At 58.1% G+C, this 23,063-nt stretch overlaps 1 protein-coding gene across 3 annotated transcripts in view; it reads left to right on the top strand.

Moving 5' to 3' along the window:
* COL27A1 (collagen type XXVII alpha 1 chain) overlaps positions 1–23,063 on the top strand; it is a 122,975-nt gene that overhangs the window by 5,295 nt on the left and 94,617 nt on the right. For all 3 annotated transcript variants that reach the window (XR_014020458.1, XM_081280124.1, XM_081280123.1), the window contains exons 2-5: positions 883–953; positions 3,895–5,633; positions 13,247–13,300; positions 17,097–17,150. Coding sequence is in view for 2 of the 3 variants with exons in the window: in XM_081280124.1 (XP_081136250.1) it covers positions 883–953; positions 3,895–5,633; positions 13,247–13,300; positions 17,097–17,150 (1,918 nt within the window). In the remaining variant the exon portion in view is untranslated. The remainder of the gene's footprint in view (positions 1–882; positions 954–3,894; positions 5,634–13,246; positions 13,301–17,096; positions 17,151–23,063) is intronic.

Below are 23,063 nucleotides of genomic sequence, written 5' to 3'. Positions count from 1 at the left end.
GGGGATCAGATACCCTGAGTGGCTTCAGGTGTCACCAGTGGCTGCTGGCACAGGAAGGTGAAATCAGATGTTGCCTCTGCCCGTCTTGGCAGGAGCCCCTGAGCAGACCTGTAGCTCTCCTGGCTTCAGTGCAGGGCTGGCGGCGGAGGGGGGGAGGGAAGGGGGGATGGCCTTTGTGACTATTGACAGGCTGAGCCTTTAACATGCGGGCACTGAGTTCATCCTCATGCCTGCCTAGGAGAGAGAGGGGTTGGGGACAACCTAGGCTCAGGGGCTGAGTGACTTGCCCTGGGGTCACCCATTGAGAAGCCCCAGGGCCCGGTGTGCACCTGGGTCAGCCTCCTGTCTCCTGGTTTCCCATGTTCCATCTGCATAAGTCAGTGGGCAGCTGCCTTTCCCAGTGCTGGGCCTGGGAAAGGGGTCTCTCTCTCCCCTGCCCTTGAAGGCCAGTGGCCACTCAAATGGTCAAGTCGGGCCTTGCCACTTGACCTTCCTTTCTGCTCTGGCTCTGTCGCCCGTTGGCAGGGGCCTTTGGCAGGGTCTCAAGATCATGAGGCCGTGCAGATATGGAGACTGAGGCCCAGGGTGGGGAGAGACGGCTCCTGGTTGCTCAGTGCACCCGCTCTGAGCTGGTCCCTGGGTCTCCTGCCACCCAGCGCAAGTCCTCCTGCCCCGTGACCTTGGCTTAGCTGTCTGTGGAGCTGGTGGGGGCGTTGATACCCTGCAGGCAGGTCCTGCTCCAGAGCCTGGGCCCAGGGACCTGGGGGCTTGGGTGGCACCTCTACAGGGGAGCCCTGGGTGGCACGGGGGCTGGGCCACCGGCTCCCTGCCGGGTCTGGCGGAGGGCGGAAGCTGACTGTGTGTGCTGTCTGCTGTCCCTAGGGGCTTTCTCTTCGCCTGGATCTTAGTCTGTTCTGCCTATCACCTGGCCTCCACCCAAGGAGCTCCTGAAGGTAATTCTCTCTTCTCTTTGTCCAGGGGAGACAAAGGAGGGCGGAAGGGGCCTGAGGACTCAGGGGCTGCCCGTGCCCCTGATTGGGACTGTGTCTCGGCTCTCCCTCAGGAGACAGGGTCACTCACAGGCACATTCTCACGGCCCTGTCTGGGGCAGATCTCTATGAGGCACTTTGGTTTATGAGCCTCAGGTGACCCTCTCTGTCCAGTGGGTACACTCAGGAGACAGTAAGTGCACAATTGTCATCTCTCAGCCTGGAATCCCACCCTCTGCTTCCCGTGAGATCCTCCCTTCCCGCCTGTCGCTGAGGAGCTGTTCAGGGGACCAGGGCGGCAGTGGGCCGGCTACACAGCTGCCCACGGAAATCGAAACCTTTCCCACATCTGTTTGTCAAGCAGCCACAAAGCCTCTTAAAATAGCTGCCCTTCCCCCTCCTCCACGCCTGCCTGTGTTCTGGGGCAGGCAGCGGGCACTCTGGGAGTCCCCGTGGCCTGACCTGGGCAGGGATTGGGCCCTTGGGAGGGAGGTCCATGCCCGGAAGAGACTAATACCGGGCAGCAACATTTGTGCAAATGTCATATTTTCCAAGCTTGCTGTTTCCCCCACAAAGTAGGTGAACAGCTGTCCAGAGTCCTGAGTCAGGCTCCGAGGGGCCTGGGGAGCAGCCGGAGCTGTGTGGAGCCAGGTTTATGTAATAAAGGGATCTTGCTGGGGCCAGCTGGCCGGGCCCTTCCATCTTGGCCTTGGGCTGAATTCATTCCCTGTCCCCCGTCTCTTCCCCCCTGACGGGATTCTGGAAGTGACTCTACTCTGCCTTCCAGTGAATCTGGGCGGCTCCAGAGTAGTCGAGCAGAGTGTCTAAGAACAGAGACCCCGGGGTCAGGGGCCCTGGATTCCAGCCCCAGATGCGCCTTTGATAAGCCGTTTGCTCTCGGGCAAGTGGTTCCATCTAACCCGGCTATGGAGCGGGGACGGTAAAGGGTCCACCTTCACAGGTTGTTGGGTCAGTTGAGAAAACATGCATGGAAAGCATTTACCATTTTTAAAAATGATTTTGTTCATCCAAAGAGTTTGGGCAGCATTGCCCTTTCCTCTCTGCAGTGGCCAGAGATTCACTGTAACTCCGGTCTCAGAGTTTGGGACTTTGTCCCTTAGCTATAGAAGGTCTTTGGGGGTCCTGGAGACAGGCTGGTCTTTGGCTTTGAAACCCACCTGGAGAGGATAAGAAGGAATGCCTCCTGCAGGCTGCCTTCCCTGGCCAGCTGTGGTCCTCTGGGCCGTGGGCTTGGTGTGTGGGGAGGGACGCACTGCACGGGGCTGTCACGGTGGGACTGGGGCGGGACGAGGTGGCTTGCTGTCCCCCACCTCACCCCCACCCAGTGGCTCCTCCTGTTTTAAGTATTCCATGATGATAAGAGGGTTCCATTGCTTCAGACCAACAAGGTCCACCCCAAGCCATGGTTTATGTCACCTTAGAGCCTGGGACAGGCGAAGGTGTGAGAAAGAAGGGAAGGAGACTGGAGGTGAAGAGCAGGCCCTGGAGTCCTGGGGAAGAACGGGGTCTTAAATCCAAGAGCTGTGCAGTCAGCCCGAGCTCTCCAGTTCTTCCTAGAACACCCTTGACCAGGGCCCTGTCTCCAGGGCTGGTCCAGCTCCCGTGTGCTCCCGGCAGGGAATCGAGGCCCAGGGCTCAGGAACAGACGTGAGCAGAGTTACAGGATGGTGGGGAAGGTGGCCAGTTCGTCCCTCCGGGAGCCCTAGGGTGAGGCACTCTGCCTGGGTCTTCAGCAGGGGCAACTGAGGCTCGGGGTCCGGGCTCCCAGCAGGTCTGGTCAGGTGCGTCTTGCTGCCTCTGGAGCCCACTACGGAACCCCGGGGCAGTGCAGCCAGATCTGAGTTCTGTGTTCTACAGTGGCCCAGCCCTCCGCCCCCCACCCCACCACTCCATCCATCTCACAGTTGCTAACTGAGACCCGACTAAGTGCCCGGTGCTGGATCCCAGCCCCGACATGGCCTTCGCACAGAGATGGGACAGCACACTTGGGCAGAGTCCCGAGGCCCTGACCCCGATGGAGTCGGAGCTTGGGAGCCGGCTTCTGCAGATGCTGGCAGCTCAGCCGACTGCAGGAGATCAAGTGACCCGGGAGAGGGAAGGTCAGGAAGGCTGTCCATAAACATTCCGGAACTTTCCTTTCCCTCTGACAAATCCCGCCAACATAATTACGGGGCAGATGTGACCACAGTCAGATGTCCACACGCTTCCCCAGAGGAGAGAGGTTGCAGGGATACCTGAGTCTTCCTGCTCTCTTCAAAGCCACGCTGGGGGAAGGGTCAGCACACGTCACCTTTCTGATGGCTGAGGTCAGCTCCTCAGTCTGCCCCACCCACCCAGGCAGAGACCTCTGCAGGGGGGAGACGAGGCAGGTCCTGGAGGCGGGTGGTGAGACAGTCAGTCCCCTGGACTCCCTTTACCAAGCTCTGGGGACAGGTCTCTTCTTGTCACTGTGGCCCCTCACGTAGGGGTTTGCTTCCTGGAGGAGGAGGTGGCTTTGTAAAATGTGTCATTGATGTTAAGGACACCTTAACACTGGACACTTGCGGGTGGTGGCCCTCGTGACTTTAGGTATTAGCAGCTATCATTTGCTATTTTGTGCCAGACTCTTTTAAAAAGAGTGTTCCCTCACTGAATTGTCATATGTCCTTCTGAGGTTGATCCTGTTATCCCATTTAATAGGTGGGGAAACTGAGGCACTAAGGCCACAGGGTCGGGAAGTGGCAGGGCCGGGATTTGAACCGGGAGGTCTGTGTTTTCAGCTGTGATAGGGACGATGCAGCCTGACAAGGGGTCGCGGTGCGTGCCTGATAGCCCCAGTGCAGCGCCCTCGGCCCCTGGCAGGGGACAGCGCTATGTTCAGATGTCCTCTCCCTTCTTCTCTCAGATGTGGACGTCCTCCAGCGGCTGGGCCTCAGCTGGACGAAGCCAGGGGGTGGCCGGAGCCCCGCGACCCCAGGGGTCATTCCGTTCCAGTCGGGCTTCATCTTCACGCAGAGGGCCCGGCTGCAGGCCCCCACGGCCGCCCTGGTCCCCGCGGCCCTGGGCACGGAGCTGGCTCTGGTGCTGAGTCTCTGCTCCCACCGGGTGAACCACGCCTTCCTCTTCGCCGTCCGCAGCCGCAGGCATGAGCTGCAGCTGGGCCTACAGTTCCTCCCAGGCAAGACCGTGGTCCACCTGGGGCCTCGGCGCTCCGTGGCCTTCGACCTGGACGTGCACGATGGTCGCTGGCACCACCTGGCCCTCGAGCTCCGTGGCCGCACGGTCACTCTGGTGACGGCCTGCGGGCAGCGCCGGGTGCCTGTCCCGCTGCCCTTCCACAGAGATCCCACGCTTGACCCTCAGGGCACCTTCCTCTTTGGGAAGATGAGCTCCCGTGCTGTCCAGTTCGAAGGGGCCCTCTGCCAGTTCAGTATCCACCCCGTGACGCGGGTCGCTCACAATTACTGCGCCCACCTGAGGAAGCAGTGTGCACAGGCTGGCTTGGACTGGCCCCAGCTGCGACCCCTCTATCCCCAAGACTCCAGCAGACCCTTCACCTTCCAGAGTGACCTGGCCCTGCTAGGCCTGGAGAACTTGACCACTGCCATGCCTGCCTTGGGGTCACGGCCAGCCGGCAGGGGGCCAACAGTGACAGTGGCTCCCGCCAGGCCCACCCAACCCCAAAGAACTAGCCCCTCAGATCCTCACCAGCGTGTCCCTGTGGGAGGCCCAGCCCGGACCCCACCGCCACCTGCCAAACAGTCAGGCAGTAAAGCCCCTGCCCACTTGCCCCCGGCCTCTTTGTCTGGCTCCACCAGAACTCACCCCTCGGCTTCCCAACCATGGCCAGTCACAGCCACCCAGGTCCCTAAGAGTCCCTCCACCAAGCCTTCTGTCCTTTCTCCTTCAATTGCCCCTGAGAAAAGCCCTCATCCTACCCAGAAAGCTGCTCTGTCTTCATTCACTAAGACAGCTCCACCCACCCAGAAGCCCGCGCCGCCCACTCCCCGCCCAGGTCCTGTCAAAGTCCCCCATCCCACTGCGAAGCCAGCCCAGAGGAACCCTGTCGTGGCCCGGCCTCCGGTCCCCAGCACCCGGCCCCTGCCTCCCACTGCCCGTTCCACAGTAGCCCCGGCTGAGGCCAGGCCAGCCAGCCCTGCCAGGAGGCCAGCCTCTGCCCTCACCGCCACCCGCAGACCTCCGCCGCCCACCATCCCTGGCCCTCCCAGAGCAGCTCGGCCACCAGCCACGATGGTGGCTTCAGTCTTGGGCACTGGAAATCCCAGAACTGTACCCCCCACTCGCTCTCCTGGTTCCGTCTCCGCCGGAAGCAAGAAACCCACTGGATCAGAAACCTCCAAGAAAGCCGGACCCAAGAGCGGTCCCCAGAAGCCCGTCCCCCTCAGACCTGGGAAGGCAGCCGGGGATGTCCTGTTGAATGACCTGACCACCAGGGCCAGTCCCAGGCAGTCCCCGCCCAGTGGACAGACCACCCCGGCCCTGGTCTCGGCCCCCGTGGGAGTCCTGTCCTCCGGTGCCCGGCCCACGACGGGCAGCGGCTATTCCTTCGTTCACCTGGAGGGACCCACACCGTTCCCCCTGCTGATGGGGCTTCCAGGGCCCAAGGGAGACTGTGGCTTGCCGGTAAGTGTGGGTGGGGTGCGTGCTGCATCCAGCGGAGGGCAGAGGGCAGCTTGGTCAAGAGGCTGCTCCTGAGCAGGGCAGGGGAGCAGGGGTGGCAGAGTCGTCACTGGAACCCTGGGCGACTCCTCCGGGCCGTGGGCTCCTTCTGCACATCCTGCTGCAGGTTCCTGTCCACTGAGCCAGACTCGGGTCTGGAGCCATGCCCAGGTAGGGGCAGCCCTGAGCTCTGGTTGGCCCAGGTCCGAGGTCTTTCTATGCTGACCTGTGCTAAGGTCTAGTGGCTTCAGGAAAGCCATTGACATCCTGGCCCCGGGTCCGGCCGAGCGAGCTAAGTGAGCAGCAGAGCGTCCTTCAGCGCTGGCTCTCAGGACAGCAGGCTCTGCGGCAGTCTGGGAGTTGGGGGCAGAGGTCAGCTGTGAGTAGCTCTGGATGTGTTTGGTTTGGCGTGTGCGGTATGTTTTACTAAGTGACTAGTATTTTAAAACTGTGAGAGATGTCTTATAAAAGTCTTGGGGACCAATTTCTCTTGGAACGTGGGTGGTAGAGGGACCCATGGGCGGCCCTGTTAGATAGGACAAACCTTCTGTCACCGAGGCTCCCCACTCCTCCCACTTGAGCCAGCAGACCAGGCCTGTCACCCATCACGATTAGCTGTCTGGCCAGTACCTGTGGGCATTTGCTTTGCAGGCCCTGCTAGCGGAGCTGGGGCTGAGGGAGGTCAGCAGGGGCCAGAGCGCACAGGAAGGGATGAGGGAGAGCATTCCATGTACGGGAGATGGTCTCAGGGTCGCTGCCTCTGGCTTGCCTGGACCGTCTCCAGGGGCAACGACCTTCCCGCAGCTGGAGGCCAATTCCTCCGGGTGGGGAGTGGTGGGATGGAGTTTCCAGAAGACTCGGGCCTGTTCTGTCCTCCTCCTTCCTTGGAGATGGCCTCCAGTCGGTGGCCTCCACCCTCCCTCCCAAAGCGGGGTCTCCCCCTGGGCTGTGTTGGAAGTCAGGGCTCCCTACCATGTGGAGACAGTGGCCGGCGCGGGGACTTCCCAGGCCTTACAAACACACTTAATGAGTTTTAATAATCATTAGGAATAATATTTATTCAGCCTGTCTCCAAGGGGACAGAGAGTCCGCCTTTATTATAACCATATTGTCGACCGTATGGAAGGCGATGCATTGCAATGCGGTTATGTCAACGTGCCTTGGAGTTCCGTGTTCTGAACTTGGCAGTGGAGGGAGGGGAGAGTGAGGAACTCCTCACCCCCAGGCCAAGCAGCCCGCCTCTGGTCCCGGCCGCCCTGGGCACTGACACCTCAGCTTCCCAAGCCGCGGTGAGGTCAGAAGCGGGTGAACTCTTCCCTTCAACAGCACATGGGGAGGCCCAGGGTTCCTGCTGTGGCCACACAGCATGTCCCAGCTCAGTGGAGGAGGCCAGCTCTCCCTCCCAAGGCCACATGAGGTATGGAGCAGGGGAGGCCAGGTCTAGATGAGCAGAACTGGAAGAGGAACTTTTTTTTTTTTTTTTGGTATAGAATCTGGCTTTGGGGCCTATTTTAGGCTCAAATTGTTGTTTTACCCTGGGGCTTAGGGCTTTGGGTCACCTTCTGCTAAACCTCCTCTTGAGCTTCTCCTTCATCAAAGCAGGTACTGGGTCAACCTGGTCCGTGGACAGATGCTTAGGTATTATTCAGTTCAATCCTCTAACTTAGGCAGGTGCAGAGGTAGGAGACTATGCCCAGAGAGGGCCAGGACTTGCCCAAGGCTACACAGCCCATAAGAGGGTCAGACTGTCCACTGGGAAACCAGTGCGTTCCATCCCTCTCCCTGTGTCCTCTTGGGGCTCTGGGTCACATCAGGGCTTCACAGGTGGGTCAGGCCTCCTCCTTGGCCTCAGAGGAAGGGCTCCGTGTCCACAGAATGTTCTGCTTTGGAATTGAGTCAAGTTGCTGAGCCACTTCCTCCTGCCCAGCGTCTCCTGTGGCCCCTGGTGGAAGCCAGTCAAGGGAAAGGCCGTGTCTGACGGGTGGGTGAGCCGGGGAGGGAGAGATGGAGGACCTGGCTGGGAGGCCCAGAAGGTTCCCGTGGGAGCTGGGAGCTCTGGTTCTGCCCCTCTCCAAGGTCTTCCTGCCCCTCCCGTCCTGACCACCAAGGGCAAGAGGGAGGACATCAACCCGCCTTGGTGCCACCCTTCTTTACACCCCGTGCTGCCCCATATCCTACCTGCCCCTTGTGCTCCAGGAGGGACCAAGAAGCTTCTAGAATCTTTGTCCACCGTGTGGCAGGTGGCAAACAGCTCTCTCCTTCCCCCCAGATACCAGTGTCACCTTTGAGCAGTGACGTGACCTCCCCTTCTCTCTGTCCTCTTTCATCTTCTCCCCACCCCCGAGGGGGCCTTCAGGATCTAAGCAGCAGCAGGGTTACCTTGTCCTGGCTCTGGGGACACGCAGACCTGGGTTCAAGTCCTGGCTCCACCTCCTCCTAGTGTGACTGGTCCACTCTGACCCTCGGTTTCTGTGGACTGCAGGATGATAGCTTCCACATGCTGTGTTGGAGGACAGCCTGGGGCCTGGCTGGGACGCCACACAGGGAGCTGCAGCAGGGGGCAGCATGCGGGGCCATCTCAGCTTGATTTCCAGAGTGACTGGGAAGTTCCTCCCCGTCCCAAGCTCAGTCTCCCCTGGGGAGTGTGCATGAGTGGGGGTCTAGGTGGGGTGCAGGGCTGCTGGCCAAGGCCAGGCTGGGGTTCCCAGGGCCTGCAGGGCTGGTAGCGTCTCTGTGAGGTGCTCTGTGGGAGCCCAGGAGGGGGAGGGGGAAAATCTGGGCCCAGGTGAGCTGGGGGGCAAGGGCAGTTCCCAGAGCTGCAGGGAAGCTCCCAGAAGCCCCACAGGGAGGGGGTGCCCTAGGCCTCATTACCCACCGTCAGGCCTCTAGCATCTGAATGCACCAGCTCTTATTGCAGTGTCCCCTGGGAGCCTGGGCTGGGGGCCTCACAGTAGAGGCTCTGTGACCATCCAAGAAACAAATGCATCCCTTCAAGGACCAGGTTGCCCCAACTCCTGGCCAGGCTCCTGGAGGTTACACAGAATGCTTCCTGGGTGAGAGGCCGAGAGGACGGGGGAGCAGGCAGATTCAGAACAGCCTGGCTGGGAGCTGCCCACTGGCTTAGCCGTCCATCCTGTCTTCGCTGTGTTGATGGAGAGGCTTCTAGGGGTCTGGCGTGGTGGCAGTCACGTCACCTGTCTGAGTCCCAGTTTCTGTCCATGTAAAATAGGGACACAGTGTGACTTACCCTTCCAGGGTTCTGTGGCTTCAGTAAGAAGGGGTGTGGGGGGCACACAGAGCCAGAACCTCCGCGCCCAGGGTCTGTCCGAGCTCCTGGACTTGTTTGCTGCTTCCTGCAACACCCCCACCCAAGGCCACGGCCTCGGGATCCTCTTGGCGGTTCCTGGTTGGAAACTGGGGATAGATCTTGAGAAACTTGCCCCCTGCAAGAGCCCCGGGGCGGGGGTGGGGGGTGGCTGCCTTTAGCCATCTTGGAGGCCTACTGTGTGCTGGGTGGTTTGCTGGAGCACTGGCTGCAGGCCAGGCACAGAGCTACCCGCAGAGGTTAGGAGGCTATTTACAGAGGTGTAGGCAGCTTGGGAGGAAGCTGGGTCCTACAGGATGTGGTCCTGACACCCAGGCCTGACCGTCCTGGGGGGGAGGCCTTCTCCAGCCCTGGGAGAGCTGACACTAGCCGCAGCAGAGCAAAGCAAGGAGAAATGACATGTCCCCTTCCCTGTGTCTGGACTTGCCTGGGTCTCCCATTGGCTGATCTGCTGGAGGCAAGGGGGCCAGGGTCAGCTGGTGGGGGGTTGGTTCCCAGGGTCAGAATGGATCTGAGGGCAAAAGGAGAACGACCACATGCACACACAGGGCGCCATCCCCATTTCACAGCTGAGCAAATCGAGGCCCAGAGGCCCTGGGAGACCAGGGACGCACAGGGGGCCACTCAGTGCTGGATTCCTATTGAGAAACTTGGACCCAGCTATTCTTGGGAATAATCGTAAACTCAGATGGTCTGAGAGAGATGGCTCTTGGAGACCTCCTGCCCACCCCGTCAGGGTACAGACGCAGAGCCGAGACCGAGAGGGTCACATAGCAGAGAGCACACCCAGGCCTGGACTCTGTCCCCAAATCCCAGGCCTGTAAATGGTCCCCTGGCCTGACAGCTGCCAGGGGAGGTGCCTGCCAGGACAGACTCGGCAAGGCCTGGCGGGCGGGCTGCTCAGCCGGACACAAGGGGGGACTTGTTCAGTGGGACGGGCTTCCCCAGGCCTGGCTGTGGGAGGCCAGGACCCTGGGGGAGGCCCAGAGGGGGCCATTTGCGTGCACCCGAAGAGCCCAGGCCTCCTCCCCCTCCCCCAGGCGGCCTGCAGCCCCCGCTGTCCGCCCCCTCAGCCCTGGGCCCTCTCAGAGGCCCTGTTGTTTGCGGTGTGGAGTGGAAAATCCCACCCGGCCCGTGAATCATCCGGAGCCACCCGCTCAGGCTTCAGGCCCTGGAAAGTAGCGGCAGCATGTTCCGCTGTGTGCAGAACAGGCAGGGGCTGGGCCAGGGCCGAGGGGCGCGGGGTGGGGGTGGGGGTCCGCCCTCGCAGGCTGCGAACAAAGTGAGCACTAACAGGGGCACTTGGGCCTGCAGACAGCTGTGGCCCTGGCCCTGGCCCTGGCGGTGGGCGGAGGGTTCGGCAGGCCCGCAGCTGGGGCCGGCGCTGCCATGTCAGGGAGCTGGGCTGTGAGCTGACATCACCAGGCTGGTCCCGGGTCCTGACTGGCACTCGGAGTCTGCTCTGCAGATGTTGTGGGTGAGGTCAGACTCTAGCCTGGATGCCCCCATTTCTGGGGCAGAACAGATGCCAAGAGGGAGTGTCCAGGCCTTTAAGCTATGGCCGCCCCGTAGCCGGAACTGCCCCTTCCTCTCTCCTCTGGCCCTTGACTTTCTCCGTGAAGTGGAAATGATTTGACTGTTCTTCTCCCTACCTGGCCCCCAGAGCTCAGGAAGTGCCTGTCCTGGAAGGCTCTAGAATGTTCCTTTGCCAGATGAACACAGAGTGGGAGGGACCTAGTTAAGGCCACATACGTCATCAGAGACACACCTGATAGTGTTGCCCATGGTAGGAGAACAGGTCCAATGACCCCGGCTCTGCCTCTTGTTAGCTGTGTGACTTTAGACAAGTCACTTTGCTTCTCTGAGTCCCTCTCTGGTTTTTTATCCATTGAAAGAGTATTATATACTTCCAGCAATGCTTAGCTGTATCCCCCAGTGTTTTCTTTTATTTCTGGGTCATCTGGGAGAACTGGGCCAAGAACAGTCTTCTAAGGGGGGACATCTTTGGCTTTCTCTCCAAAACAGAGGCAGTAGCGGGGGAGGGGGGCACTTAAACTTTCGAGTGGGCCAGTTCCAGGAGCGTGCCTAACAGAAATAACTCATTTTCTGAGCTTTCACTGCGTGCCAGGCACCAGGATTAGCACGTTTTATAGATTATCTGCGGGTAGGTGCTACAACGATCTTCATCTGACAGTTTGGGAAGCCAGCCTGGGAGACTGGAACATGCAGCTGGGAAGTGGTGCTGCCCAGCGTGAGCCTAGGACCCCCACACTGCACTCTGCTGCCCCAACCCAAGCCAGCTTGGGAGGACCGGAGGGTGGACTGGCCCGATCCCAAGCCCTTGGGACCCTCCTGGGTGTGGGACTAGAGTCCGTCCTCCCAGCCCCGAGTGCCAGCTTGGCTGGAGGAACCCAGAGGTGCAGTGGCCGCTGGGACTCCTTGGAGATCCGGCAGCAGCTTTTCCTCCCTCCCCTGGGACCGCGGGGCCTTGGTGCCCGTATCTGCCTGTCTGGATCTCTCTGGGTTTTATTCATGGGCCGGCAAGCACGTGGTGCTCCCAGGCCAGGCCAGCCGGGCTGCCCAGCGTGAGGTCGGGATTAATTACCATCAGAGCGGGCTGAGTTTTCAACGCGGCCCATTTTAACTCTGGGCAGGAAACCTGGAATCTCGCTGATGGTTATTTGAAACAAATGAATTCCCCAGGCCTCACACATCCTCGAAAGCCTGGCTTCCTTCGAAGGCTTCGGGCTCAGTTCATCACACCAGGCACTGCAGTTAATGCTTGTTTGCTCCTTGGGGTGGACGGGGCAGGAGCGATTGGACCCATTTTAAAGGGGAACATTGGAGACTCAGGTGGACGGGATTGCATAGAGTCCCCGGCTCTGAAAATCAGGAGTGGAAGGAAGCTGAGCCCAGGGCGTGCTTAGTCTGCTCACCTCCTCCCTCTCTGTGGGAATGGAAGGGAGGTGAGGGCCGGCAGGTGCGCATCTTAAATGCCCAACTTGCCTTTCTCTTGTGGGAAATGAGGAGCCATTAAATGTCGTTGAGCAAGGGAGTGGCTTGGGAAAGGGACTGAGGCTGTGTGGAGGACAGAGTGGAGGCAGGCAGGCTGCAGGGGGCACGGTGAAGGGTGGACATGGGACACTCCAGTGCCAGTATGTGCCACACACTGTGGTAGACACTGACAGTCTCGTCATCCTTGAAACAGCCCATGTGGGGAGTGTGTTTCCTTCTCGAGGCTCAGGCTGGTTACCGTGTTTCACCATGGAATCATGGCCACTGCGTTAGTACGTGTTCACGGGTATTCCACGCATCCGCATCTCGCACCAAAGTTTAGTAATAAACGATTTTTAAGTAATACTAGCACAAGCTTTAAATTGTTTTTGGTACCCAGGATTGAACCCAGGGGCACTTAACCACGGAGCCACATCCCAAGCCCTTTTTATTTTTTATTTTGAAATAAGGTCTCACTAAGTTGCTTAGAGCCTCACTAAATTGATGAGGCTGGCCTTGAACTTGCGATCCTCCTGCTTCAGCCTCCTGAGTCACGGGGATTACAGGCATCACTGCACCCAACTAGAACAATTTTTTTTTGAAAAAAAGAGGTTTCACCTAATGTTGCACCCCACTTTTTTTGCAAAAATAAAGAAGAGCCATAAGATCTGCAACAACTATGTGGTGATATGTGGTACTGTGCCTAACCTTGCTACTAGATGATGGGGGGTTTAAACCCTGTGTGTGTAAGCTCACGGTCTCTCCAGGGTGCAAGAATGCTTGGTGTGACCTTGGCCAAGTCCCTAGTCTGCTTTGGCTCTGCAGAGAACTTGGCTGAACTCTGAGGTTTCTTGCTGTTTTATTTAATCAAACATTTGGCTGAGCCCTGGGGAAGGAGAGATGACTCAGATCCCATTAGTTTTTTTTTGAGGAGACCATGATGTGGTGGGAGAAACGGGCTTCTAAGCAGATATTTCCTCAATTAACATAGTACTCTTTAAAGGGGAGGGGAGGGGACTTGGGGAAGGGGTTAGGGAAGCCCCCGGAGCCAGCTGGGTGACAAGGAACGAGGGCTTCAAAGACGGGGAAGTCGTGGTGGCTTTTTCTGAAAGGCCTGGAAGACCCAGGAGTGTGAGTTCCTCAGGGAGGTAACCTCAGGGACCCTCCCCGTGGCCACAGGTTTCTATGCCCAGAGCTGATTGGTGCCCTTCCTGGCTGCCACTTGGCCCTGTCTGACACTGTCTTCTTGTCTCTTCAGGGTCCCCCTGGGCTGCCTGGACTACCTGGACCTCCCGGCACACGGGGACCTAGGGTGAGTGATCACACTCTGTCCTCTGGATCTCTGGGTGGCTCTCTGGCCTGCGTCTTCCTGCCCCCCGAGTCCCAGCTTGCTGTGTCTCCTCAGGCCCTTCCCCGTCCCTCTGCACCACACTTTCCACTGTGGGCATGTCGGGGGCCTGGGGCTCCCGGGGCTGCTCTGGGGACCAACACGGCATGGGACAGCAGTGACCGCTCAGGGCCTCAGCTGCCCACTGTGGGCCTCACCCCTTGCAGCCTGAGGTGGGGAAGGGGCTCCTGAAGACCATCTCCCTGAGCTGACGGGCTTCCGTATTTATTGGGGAGGATGTGACAGCTGTGTGTGCCTTCCCATTTCTCCAGGGCCATCCTGGGATAGGGATGTTGACACATCAACACGTCAACTGGATGTGCCCTGCCAGGGAGGGGCTGGGCTCCCCGTCCTGGGAGGGCGGTTAGAGGACAGCTGGGCTGAGCTGCGGGGCTGATAGGAGCTGGCCCAAGCCTCAGAGTGACAACAGCACCTCTGCCTGGGCCCTGCATGTCATTTATGGTGCCTGTTTGATCCTCATCCACAGCCCCAACCTTTGGTCACTCTCATCTTAGGGACCAGAAAACCAAACAGCATCTCTCCAATCCAGACCTGGAGTCTAGCCTCTTATTCATGTTCTGGGACACTTGGAGGACCCTTAAGAGGGAAGCCTGCCCCTTTCTGAGGGACAGGGACCAATGGCATCGCCTCTGTGTCAGGCTGAATCAGCCTTTCCCACGCTGGGTGCCTGGTGAGGCCCTGGCAGAGGTAGCGGCCTGGGGCATATTTTTAGCGCTGGTTCTGGTTATGTAATTACTGGAGCCCTCGTTCCCTGCAGACCTGGCCCTGTGCTGTCTGGGCCCAGGGCTCTGGAATCTGCTGTCTGAAGCCACATTTCCTCTTGGCTTTGACACTTCCAGGAAGCACATGCCCAGAACTGAGGACACACAGGTGTCATGGGCCCTGCCAGCCATAGGATCTCATAGTCTGGACCAGCATGAGGCCCCTTGACCTTGCCCTCTAGGCCCAGGCAGTCTGCCTCCGTTCCCAAGCTCTCCCTGAGGCCTCCAGCCCCTCACCTCTGCTTGGACCCTCCTCTGTACCTGGCAGCCCTCCTTTGCAAGCGGCTCCTCCAGTTATGGCTGAGATCAAATGCCACCTCCTTCTCTGAAGACTGTCCCCTCCCCAGAGTTTCTGCAGCAATGTACCTGCCACCCCGGATGACACGGATCATGCTCTAAAAACTCTTATTGACCCTGAGCTCTTTGCTTAGAGGCATGATGTCACAGCATCTTCCCGAGCCTTTGAGAAGTAGGTTCCAAGGTCATTCCCCGTCTGAGAAACCCAAGGCTTGAGAGCTTCAGCCGCTTTGAATGAAGTGAGAGTAAATGCCAGAGCCAAGTGAGCCGGGCAGTCTGACCCAGGCACCGTTTTCTGTCTATTGGAGTGAGTGAGCTCCCCAGGTTGGAGACAGGCCTTATTTTCCCCTCTGTCTTCCACCGTGCCTGGCCGAGGGGGTGGGAGAGGGGCTGGGAAAATGGTTGGAAAGCCTTCCACTCTGGAAGTCAAGAGCATTTTCTCCCAGAAGCTGTGGGATCTTAGGCCAATCCCATTCCTCTCTTTGGCCTCAGTTTCCCTGTGGGTGAAACCTGGGGTCACGGGAAGGCCTGCCCATAGTCCCGCCCAGCCCCGGGCGATGACCGTTGCTGTGCCTCTGGGCTCTGGCCGTCCATCCCCACCATCCTGTTTCTATGCTGGAAATTCCATAGATCAGAAAATTCCAAAGATAATAGAAAGCTGCCTTCAGCAACCCCAGGGCTGCCCTGCACAGACGGCAGGCCTGGGCCTCGGGAGGCACGGGGTCTTATCTGAGGTCACCTGCACCTTCCCATCTCCATGAACTCCCCCAGCCCTTCGAGGATGTGGGGGAATCCTTGAGCCCTCCCTGCACCCACTCCCTGGGCTGCGACATTTATAGAATCAGTCTGCTTGGCTTCCAGTCAACTATGGGCCTCGTCTCTCTGCAAGGCAGTGGCTGGAGAAGGCCGGGGGGGGGGGGGGGAGTAGGGCAGGGAAGCAGGAAGCCCCCACCTTCGCAGGCTGCAGATGGGGCAGCTGAGAGCTCCAGTCCCCCATCTGTGGGGCAGCTGGGGGCACAACTGGGGGGAGACAGCCACCCCTGGCCCTGCAGGGCCCACCTTGGTCCCAGGGAAGGGAGTTGGGTATCAGGGAGCCTCCCCAACCACCCGCCCCCCCCGAGCCTGAGCTCTGCAGCCAGACCCAGGATCCCCCTGGACTGAACATTGTAGGTTTTCCAGATTCCTTAGAGATCTCCGGGACCTGGTCATTCCCGGGAGAGATGGGAGACTGAGGCTGGGGCTGGGAAGTCGCAGGCTGAGGAAGGCTTGCCTCATCCGTGTTCCATCTGTGCGCCAGGATTCGGTGTTTGGTGGACTGGCGGGAGGGGGTGGGAGGGCTGGTCCTTGAAGGAGGGTCACACGTGGCAGTTAACCATTCCCCAGGCCGAGTGCACTCTGGACACTCTTCTTTCCTGAAGCCTTCAGAGAAGGGGAGGGTCCCAGTTCAGGCCTGAGGAAGAGGGAGGTGCCTCGGTTGGAATGTGACCGGCTGCAGCTGGGGAGCGGGCCTCAGAGAGGAGGGAAGACAGCGAGTCTGTGCGGCCACCCCGATGCACCAAGAAGGGCTGGGGTGAGGGCCTGTGTCACCCAGCCAGTGGGATCTGGGGACAGTAACCCCTCCAGGTGCCCCTTCCCACCCCCACTGCCCCAGACTGTTCTTGCTGGGCAGAGACCCCCGGTGTCGCCTGACTCTGAGGGCTTGTGTGGCCTTGCTGGAGGAAAGCAGCCAGGCTCCTCCTGGAGAAAGTGGACAGGACAGGAACCAGCTGTTGGGGGGACACAGAGCTGCCCGGGAAGCTCGAGTGCTACGAATAACTGGGTCTGAGCACGAACACTCGGAACCCCACTCCCACAGGCCGCAGCTCTGCTCTGCAACCTTGACCGAAGCTCTTGGACTCTCTGGGTCCTGCTTCAGGGTCCCTGGAGGCCCTGCAGCCTCAGGGGAGCTCTGGTCATGTGCCGTGGCCACAGCGATGCACCCTTGTCCCAAAGAGGTCAGGTGCACCCTCCGTGAGCTCTGAACCCCAAAACCCCGTACAAAAGTCCAGCTGGAGTCCAAAGGGTGAAGAGGCCTCTTTAGGCTGGGGGAGGCCTTTGAGCCAGGACTTGAAAGATGGGTCCAGTTCTGGTCAGAAAGGGTGGATGGGCAGGACGTGCATGCCCCATGACGGGAAGGGTATGTCCAAGGTGGTGAGAAAAGCAGGACTGGGCATGTTGGAGAGAAGCAAATAGCTAAGTGTGGCGTGAGCTCGAGGAAACTGGGAAGGGCGGATGGGGCCAGGCCAAGAGGGTGTGGAGAGGAGGCAGAATCTAGAAGTTAAGGGCTTGCACTCAGAGGTCAAGGTCCAGCTCTGCCCAGTAGCAGCTGAGTGACCGAGACAGTTACAAACCTCTGTTAGCATTGACTTCCTCATCTCCAAAGTAATGCCGCACGCATTAATTGGAGGGAAGGAGATAAGACCCAGGAGGTGCTCTTGCAGGGACAGGCACGGAGGAGCTCTCGTAAAAGGTGATTAGCCATGTCCGCGTAGGCTTTAGCAGAAGATGCTTACTTACTGGTAGTCAGAAGGAAGGTCCCAGACGTTGTTGGAGGTGGGACAGCTTCCTGTTTCCTCTCACCTTTTGTTGCTTTCCCCTTTCAGGGTCCCCCTGGGCCTTATGGCAACCCAGGCCTGCCTGGTCCTCCTGGAGCCAAAGTGAGTATTTCTGTGGGGCCTGGAGAGTGGCCATGGAGTGGGGGTCGGGGCTGGGACCGTGTTGGGGTGCTTCCTGAGGACCTCTGGTGGAGGGGCTGCAGGGTCTTGCAGAGGATTCTCACCCAGGCCAGAGACACCCTGAGCCTTCCCAGTGCTGGCCCGGTATTTGTCTGGGGGCCGTGTTCTTGTTTGGGGACCCAGTGAGAAGCTTGGCTTCCAGCTGGGGGACAGGGCGTGAGGAATCAGCTGGGCCTGGGGCCTCCAGGGGTGCGGGCAGAGAGGCAGAGCTGTGAGAGGTTTCACGGGTTATAAGACACACTCTGGGGGGGGGGGGCGTGTCCGTTTTGGAGCTGGGGAGGGTGTATAAACATCGTGCTTTGGAAAGATCGCCGGATGCCAAGTGAGGGTGGCCGGGGTGACATGGGGGAGAGGTGGGATTGAGAGGATGCCGGTGGGCAGGAGGGGAAAGGGGTGACTTCCTAGTATTGGCCTGAGTGACTGAATCTGGAACCCAGCAGAAGGACCGAGATGATGTTGCATCTGGGAACCTGTCATCCAGCCAGCCAGGGGTCATTCATGGAAAGACATTCTGGAACTCACTCGGGAGATGGAGCCAGGGTAGGGGGATGGGTTGGCAGAAGTGCCACCTCCCCCAGGGAGCCTTCCTAGAATACTCTGGTTTGTTTTTAGTGAGACCTTAGTGGCTGGGGCTCTTAGGATACAGGAAACCCTGGCTGCTGACCTCTGGCCTGTTCCTAGAGCTTGGGCAGGGGTTGTGTTGTCCAGGCGGCGTATGGAGTGAGCGGCTTGGAGTGCTAAGAAGAGAGATGGGCGGGAACAGCTAGGTCATGGGAAGAGAAGTCTCAGGAATGGCAGGAGATGGGGAGGGGGAGGGAGGAAGATGCAGAGTCTTGAAGTTCAGAGAACAGCATCTGTGCTGAGGGAGGGGCCCGGGCGCCAGGCCAGGAAGAGCGGCAGGGCTCTGCTCAGGGGCCTCTGAGCCTGCCTGTGTCCACTGTGGCGCGGCCAGGTGAAGAGCGCCCCTGGGCTTTGGTTGGCTCAGGTCCGAGGTCCTGCTTTGCTAATGCAACTAACTGCAGAGGTCAGAGACGGAAGGAGAGCCTTTAGCTGGCCCCAGGAGGGCGAGCCGCCCAGCATCCTCCCAGGCGGTGCTCTCCCGCCTCAGGAGCAGGCGCCTCCACCCATCAGCTTGTCTGCTGTGGACAAAGCCACATATAGGTAGCCCTGGATGCTCGGATCCAAGCCGCCTGCATCCTGGGCAGAGCCCTTGTCCAGGGCTGCCATGGGGGCAGCAGGCTTGGTCCCTGTTGGTCTGTGACTCTGGCCAGGCTGGGCTGAGACCCCTCCTTAGAAGGTGTCCAGCTGCTGTCTGGGGAGCTCTGGGTTCCAATAAGGCAAACAGCGGTGATGACCCCCAGTCACCATCCACTGAAGCCTTACTGTGTGCAGGACTGGGCCCACACTCCACCTGGCTTGTCCCATTTGATCCCCCACAAAGACCCAGAGATGAGTGTGGGGTCCTGTACCCATTTATAGATGGGGAAGCTGAGACCCAGACAGATTAAAACCCTGTCTAGACTGGGCACGGTGGTGTATGCCTGTAATCCCAGCGACTGGGGAGGCAGAGGCAGGAGGATCGAGAGTTTAAAGCCAGCCTCAGCCACTTAGCAAGGCCCTAAGCAGCTCAGCGAGACCCTGTCTCTCAAAAAAATACAGAAAAGGGCTGGGCATGTGGCTCAGTGGTTAAGCTCCCCTGGTTCTATCCTAGTACCAAAAAACAACAACAAAAAAACCCTGTCCAGGAACCTGTCCCCGTGGGTCAAGGGGAAAGACGGGAGAGAGAGGGGAGACGTCTGCTTCCCTGAGGTCATGGGTGTCTCAACACGCTGACGGTCAGCAGCTGTTTAAATTGCTGTTCTGTGTGGGGCTGCTCCCCCTGCTTCCAGGCTGACCCTTTACCCTGACCCTGACCCTGGCAGCCGACGTCCCGTCTGCTCCTCCCTCTGGCCAACCTCTGAGCACTGTAGGCCTCAGCACCAGGCTCGCAGCAGCCCACTCCAGCCTGCTGACAGACGTGCCACGGCAGGAAGGGGCCTGCCGGCAGCTTGTTCTCCACTGGAGAAGCAGCTCAGAGTGTGGCCACTGAGGCTGGTCCCTAGCAGGTGAGCTCTGCTACCTCCTGGAGCTGGGACCTGTGGACTTAGACTCAGGGACAGGACTCCAGCCTCATTGGCTGAGCCCCAAGGTCATTCCTTGCTAACTCAGTTGCAAAGGTCGAGTGGCTTCATGCAAGCCATTGATCGACTGTCCCCAGGCCATAGAGAGAGTGAGTGTCCGGCAATATGTGTGTCACAGAAGAGTTTCAGAGAATGCATTTGGAATCAGTTGCTATTCCTCCCACGGGGACTTGGATGAAATGCCAAGTGGATGTAAGTAAGGGTCATGCCCTTGCCTGGACACTTGACCCTGAGCCCTGGAGCGAGCAGAGGTGGCCCCAGGCCAGACCAGGGTGGGAGGCCCAGGCTGTCCTTGATGTCAAGGTGGCATGACCAGGATGGGTTAAAGCAGAGGGTCTCCCTGGATGGAATGGTGGCTTGGCCGAGGCTGAATGAGTGTCACGTATCTGCATGGGTGGGATTCTGCCGAGGTCCTTGTTATTCACCAGAGCCTTTGGGCGGTGACCTGGTGGGGCTGTAGAGCTGGCCTGCCCAAGGCCCTGCGCTTTCTGTATGCTGTCTGCTTCCAGAGCTGCCTCTGGACCACCCTTCCATCTATCCTTCATTGAACACCTACTAGGTGCTGTGGACACAGAAATCAACCAAACAGGCAGGGCTGCCACCAGAGCGGCCCTTCATCTGACTTGGCCACAGTGCAGTCACTTTTAGCAAGGTCTCGGCCTTTAAGACCAATCCCCTTGTGGGCTGAAAGTGCCCTGCCAGCCTCAAGTGGGGAGAGGTAGGTGGGTTGAGGAAAGGTAGGGATCTTGTGCTCTTGAGGTTGGGAGGAGTGAAGGGTCAAAGGCTAAGGTGCCCTCTGGGGTCGCTGTCTTGGCAGTGGCCGAGGGCTGAGTCGGCCCCCCGGGGGTTTGCCTGGGAAGGAGCTGTGTTGGGCTCCCCAGCTAAACCCATCAGGCTGGGCTTCCACCGCATCTGCCCCCTGCAGAGCCCAGGCTGTGCCCAGGTGCCACAAACCCACACCTGCCCTGTTCCTGTCCAGTGACGGGAGGACTCACCAGCTGCTTCCCGGAGCTGAGTTCAGGGACCCCAAGTGTGAAGCAGAGACACTGGCCCCTGGGATGGCCGTGGTGGCTGACCCCAGGGGCTTAGGGTGAGTCCCTGGGTGGATGCCCTTCTTCCATTGGCACAGAGCTGTCCCTTCAGGAAAGAACAGTGGTTAAGAGCACAGACCCTGGAGACCCACGGGCCAACTTCAGATCCCAGCTCTGTCACCTCCGAGTTCTGTGACTGGATGAATCCTGTGAATTTCCCTTGCCTCGTTTCCTCATTGGAAAGGTAGAGTGGTGAGAGCAGCTGCCGTGTCGGGTTGTCCTGAAGAGTGTCTCAGCCATCTGTGGCACAGCAGGGCTGGCCCAGGGGTCAGCCTTTGGCATGTGCCTGGTTTTTCAAGGAGGCAGACAGGCCTGGTCCCTGCCTTAGTGGACCATGGAGGCAAACAGGAAAGAGAACAAGCCAATCACATCAATGAATGGAGAAGACTCGTGGTTAGGGGCTGGGGCTCCTGGGAGAGGCCCAGGCTGCCCCGGGAATGATCTGACCTAGGAGGTGAGGGCCTCTTCCCAGAGAACAGGAAGGCTGAACCACGCTCTGAAGGGCAGTGGGTGACCAGGGAAAGGGACAGGCCAGGGAGGGCAGCAGGCCTGGTAGGTTGTTGGACTTTATCCCAGGAGCAGCAGGAAACTATGGGAAGGATTTGGCAGAGGGACGTGATCTGGGAGGTGTGAGAGGGCCGTGCAGGCTGTCCAGGAAGTACAGCTTGGCCTGCGCCACCCTGGTGGGGTGCTGATGCTGGAACCGCAGTCTGGTGGGACTCACAAGGGTCCTTGTGCAGGGGCAGAGTGGGTGGGGCCAGGAGTGGGCGGGGCTCCCGTGGGGAGGGGCAGTAGTGCTTTGGCTCTCAGGCAGCTGCTGCCCTGTCGCTGGTCTGGCTAGTGTTCTGCCCTGAATTGGCCAGAATTACTCTGGGCTCAGGGCACCAGGGAAGTTAAAGTGGCAGGGGGCAGGACTTGGTGACCAGGTGGCCACTGGCTGAGCTGGTGGGAGTGGGTGGAGGCAGCTTTACGCCTTCTCAGGCCTTGGGGCCTCCCCCCTTCCTCTGATGACTGAGGTAGGTCATGCCATTAAGGCCTGTGTGGAAGAGTCTGGAAGGAATGGAGAGGAAAGTAACCCTTCCCCTGTGGCCCTGCCCATGAGTAGCACCGAGGACATCTTGAGCAGCTTTGGCCAGGCACTGCTGGAGAATGTCACACACTTTGTAGGGCAGATGTTATCACCCCATTTTATGGGTGAGGAAACTAAGGTTCCAAGTGTCTAGGTAACTTGCCCAGGGTTACATTTTTAGTAGGTGACAAAGCCAGCAACCCAGCATCTGCTGCTGGCTCTAGGACATGAGTCACAAGGCAACTCAGGCTCCGGCTGCTGGGCTCTCCTGGCTCCTCCAAGTGACCATGAACCCGCTGTGCCCAGCTGCGCCTGGCCTTCCCCACTTGACATTCACCAGGAGCCTTTCCGCTTATTAAATTGGCTTCCCCCACACGGGCTTTGATGGCTTGTGGCCTGGCCAACATCAATATTCCATGTTGTCTTTAACTGATCTCCTTTTTTATAAATTCTTTTTATTAATATACAAGTAACTTTTTTTTATAAGTAACATCTTGAAGAACATGATTGTATATGAATGTGGACTCTCTAATTATTTCATCAGGATAAATTCATAATAATAACATTGCTAGCGTGGTCCCAAGAGCCAGAGTATCTGAGTTTGAATCCTGGCTCCATCCCTTGCTGGGTGGATGACTCTGGGCAAGGTACTTAAACATGTAGGCCCTCAGTTTCCTCATCTGTAAAATGGGATAATAATACTTCATACCTTATAACATGGTTCTGAGGATTCAGCCATGGGGAGAGACGGGGGTATCTTTATATACATTAAGACATATATACACGCAAACACATACACGTGAATGATTTATAACATGCCTTCCACCTAATGTCTATACAAACATGCAACAGTTAGTCCATTAGCAGCTACCTTCTAGAAAGGCTGAACCAATTCATGCTGCTGCTAACATTAAAAGAAGATAATTCAGTATTATTTTCATTTCACTGATCATCTATGGTGAATGTGTTTCTTATGTCTATTTTCATTTGTCTTTTACCATTTATGCCTTGGCATATTTGGAGAATTGGGATGTTGTCATTTGTTATCAACTTGTAGAATTCATTTACATTTATCCATAGGGTTATTAAATTTTCACCTACTCTACAAAAATTTGTTGTTTCCCTTTGAAGAGTATTCATGATGATTTTCACAAATGGAAGTATTATCCCCTTTTTTTGAACTAACAATAATAGCTAACACTTATTAGGAACTTATCATATGTCAGCTGATTTGCAGAGGGACCTACCAATAGGTAAAGTTTAATATTCTTTACTTTTTTGCTTTTGGTGCTGGGGATGGAACCCAGGGCCCTGCTGTAAATGCTAAGCGCTGCTCTGTCTCTGAGCTACACCCCCAACCCTACTTTGCTTTTATGCTTGGAAATTTCTTTTCCATCTGAAGACCAGATAAGTATTCACTTTTATTCCTGGTTATTTCACAATATCATTTATATTAAAAATTTCAAACCATCTGGAATTAATCTCAGTGGGGGGT

This window comes from Spermophilus citellus, assembly GCF_964194105.1.
Source record: "Spermophilus citellus genome assembly, chromosome: 2".
Lineage (NCBI taxonomy): Eukaryota > Metazoa > Chordata > Mammalia > Rodentia > Sciuridae > Spermophilus > Spermophilus citellus.
Note: the sequence above shows the minus strand (reverse complement) of the source record. Positions and strands in the feature narration are given on the sequence as shown.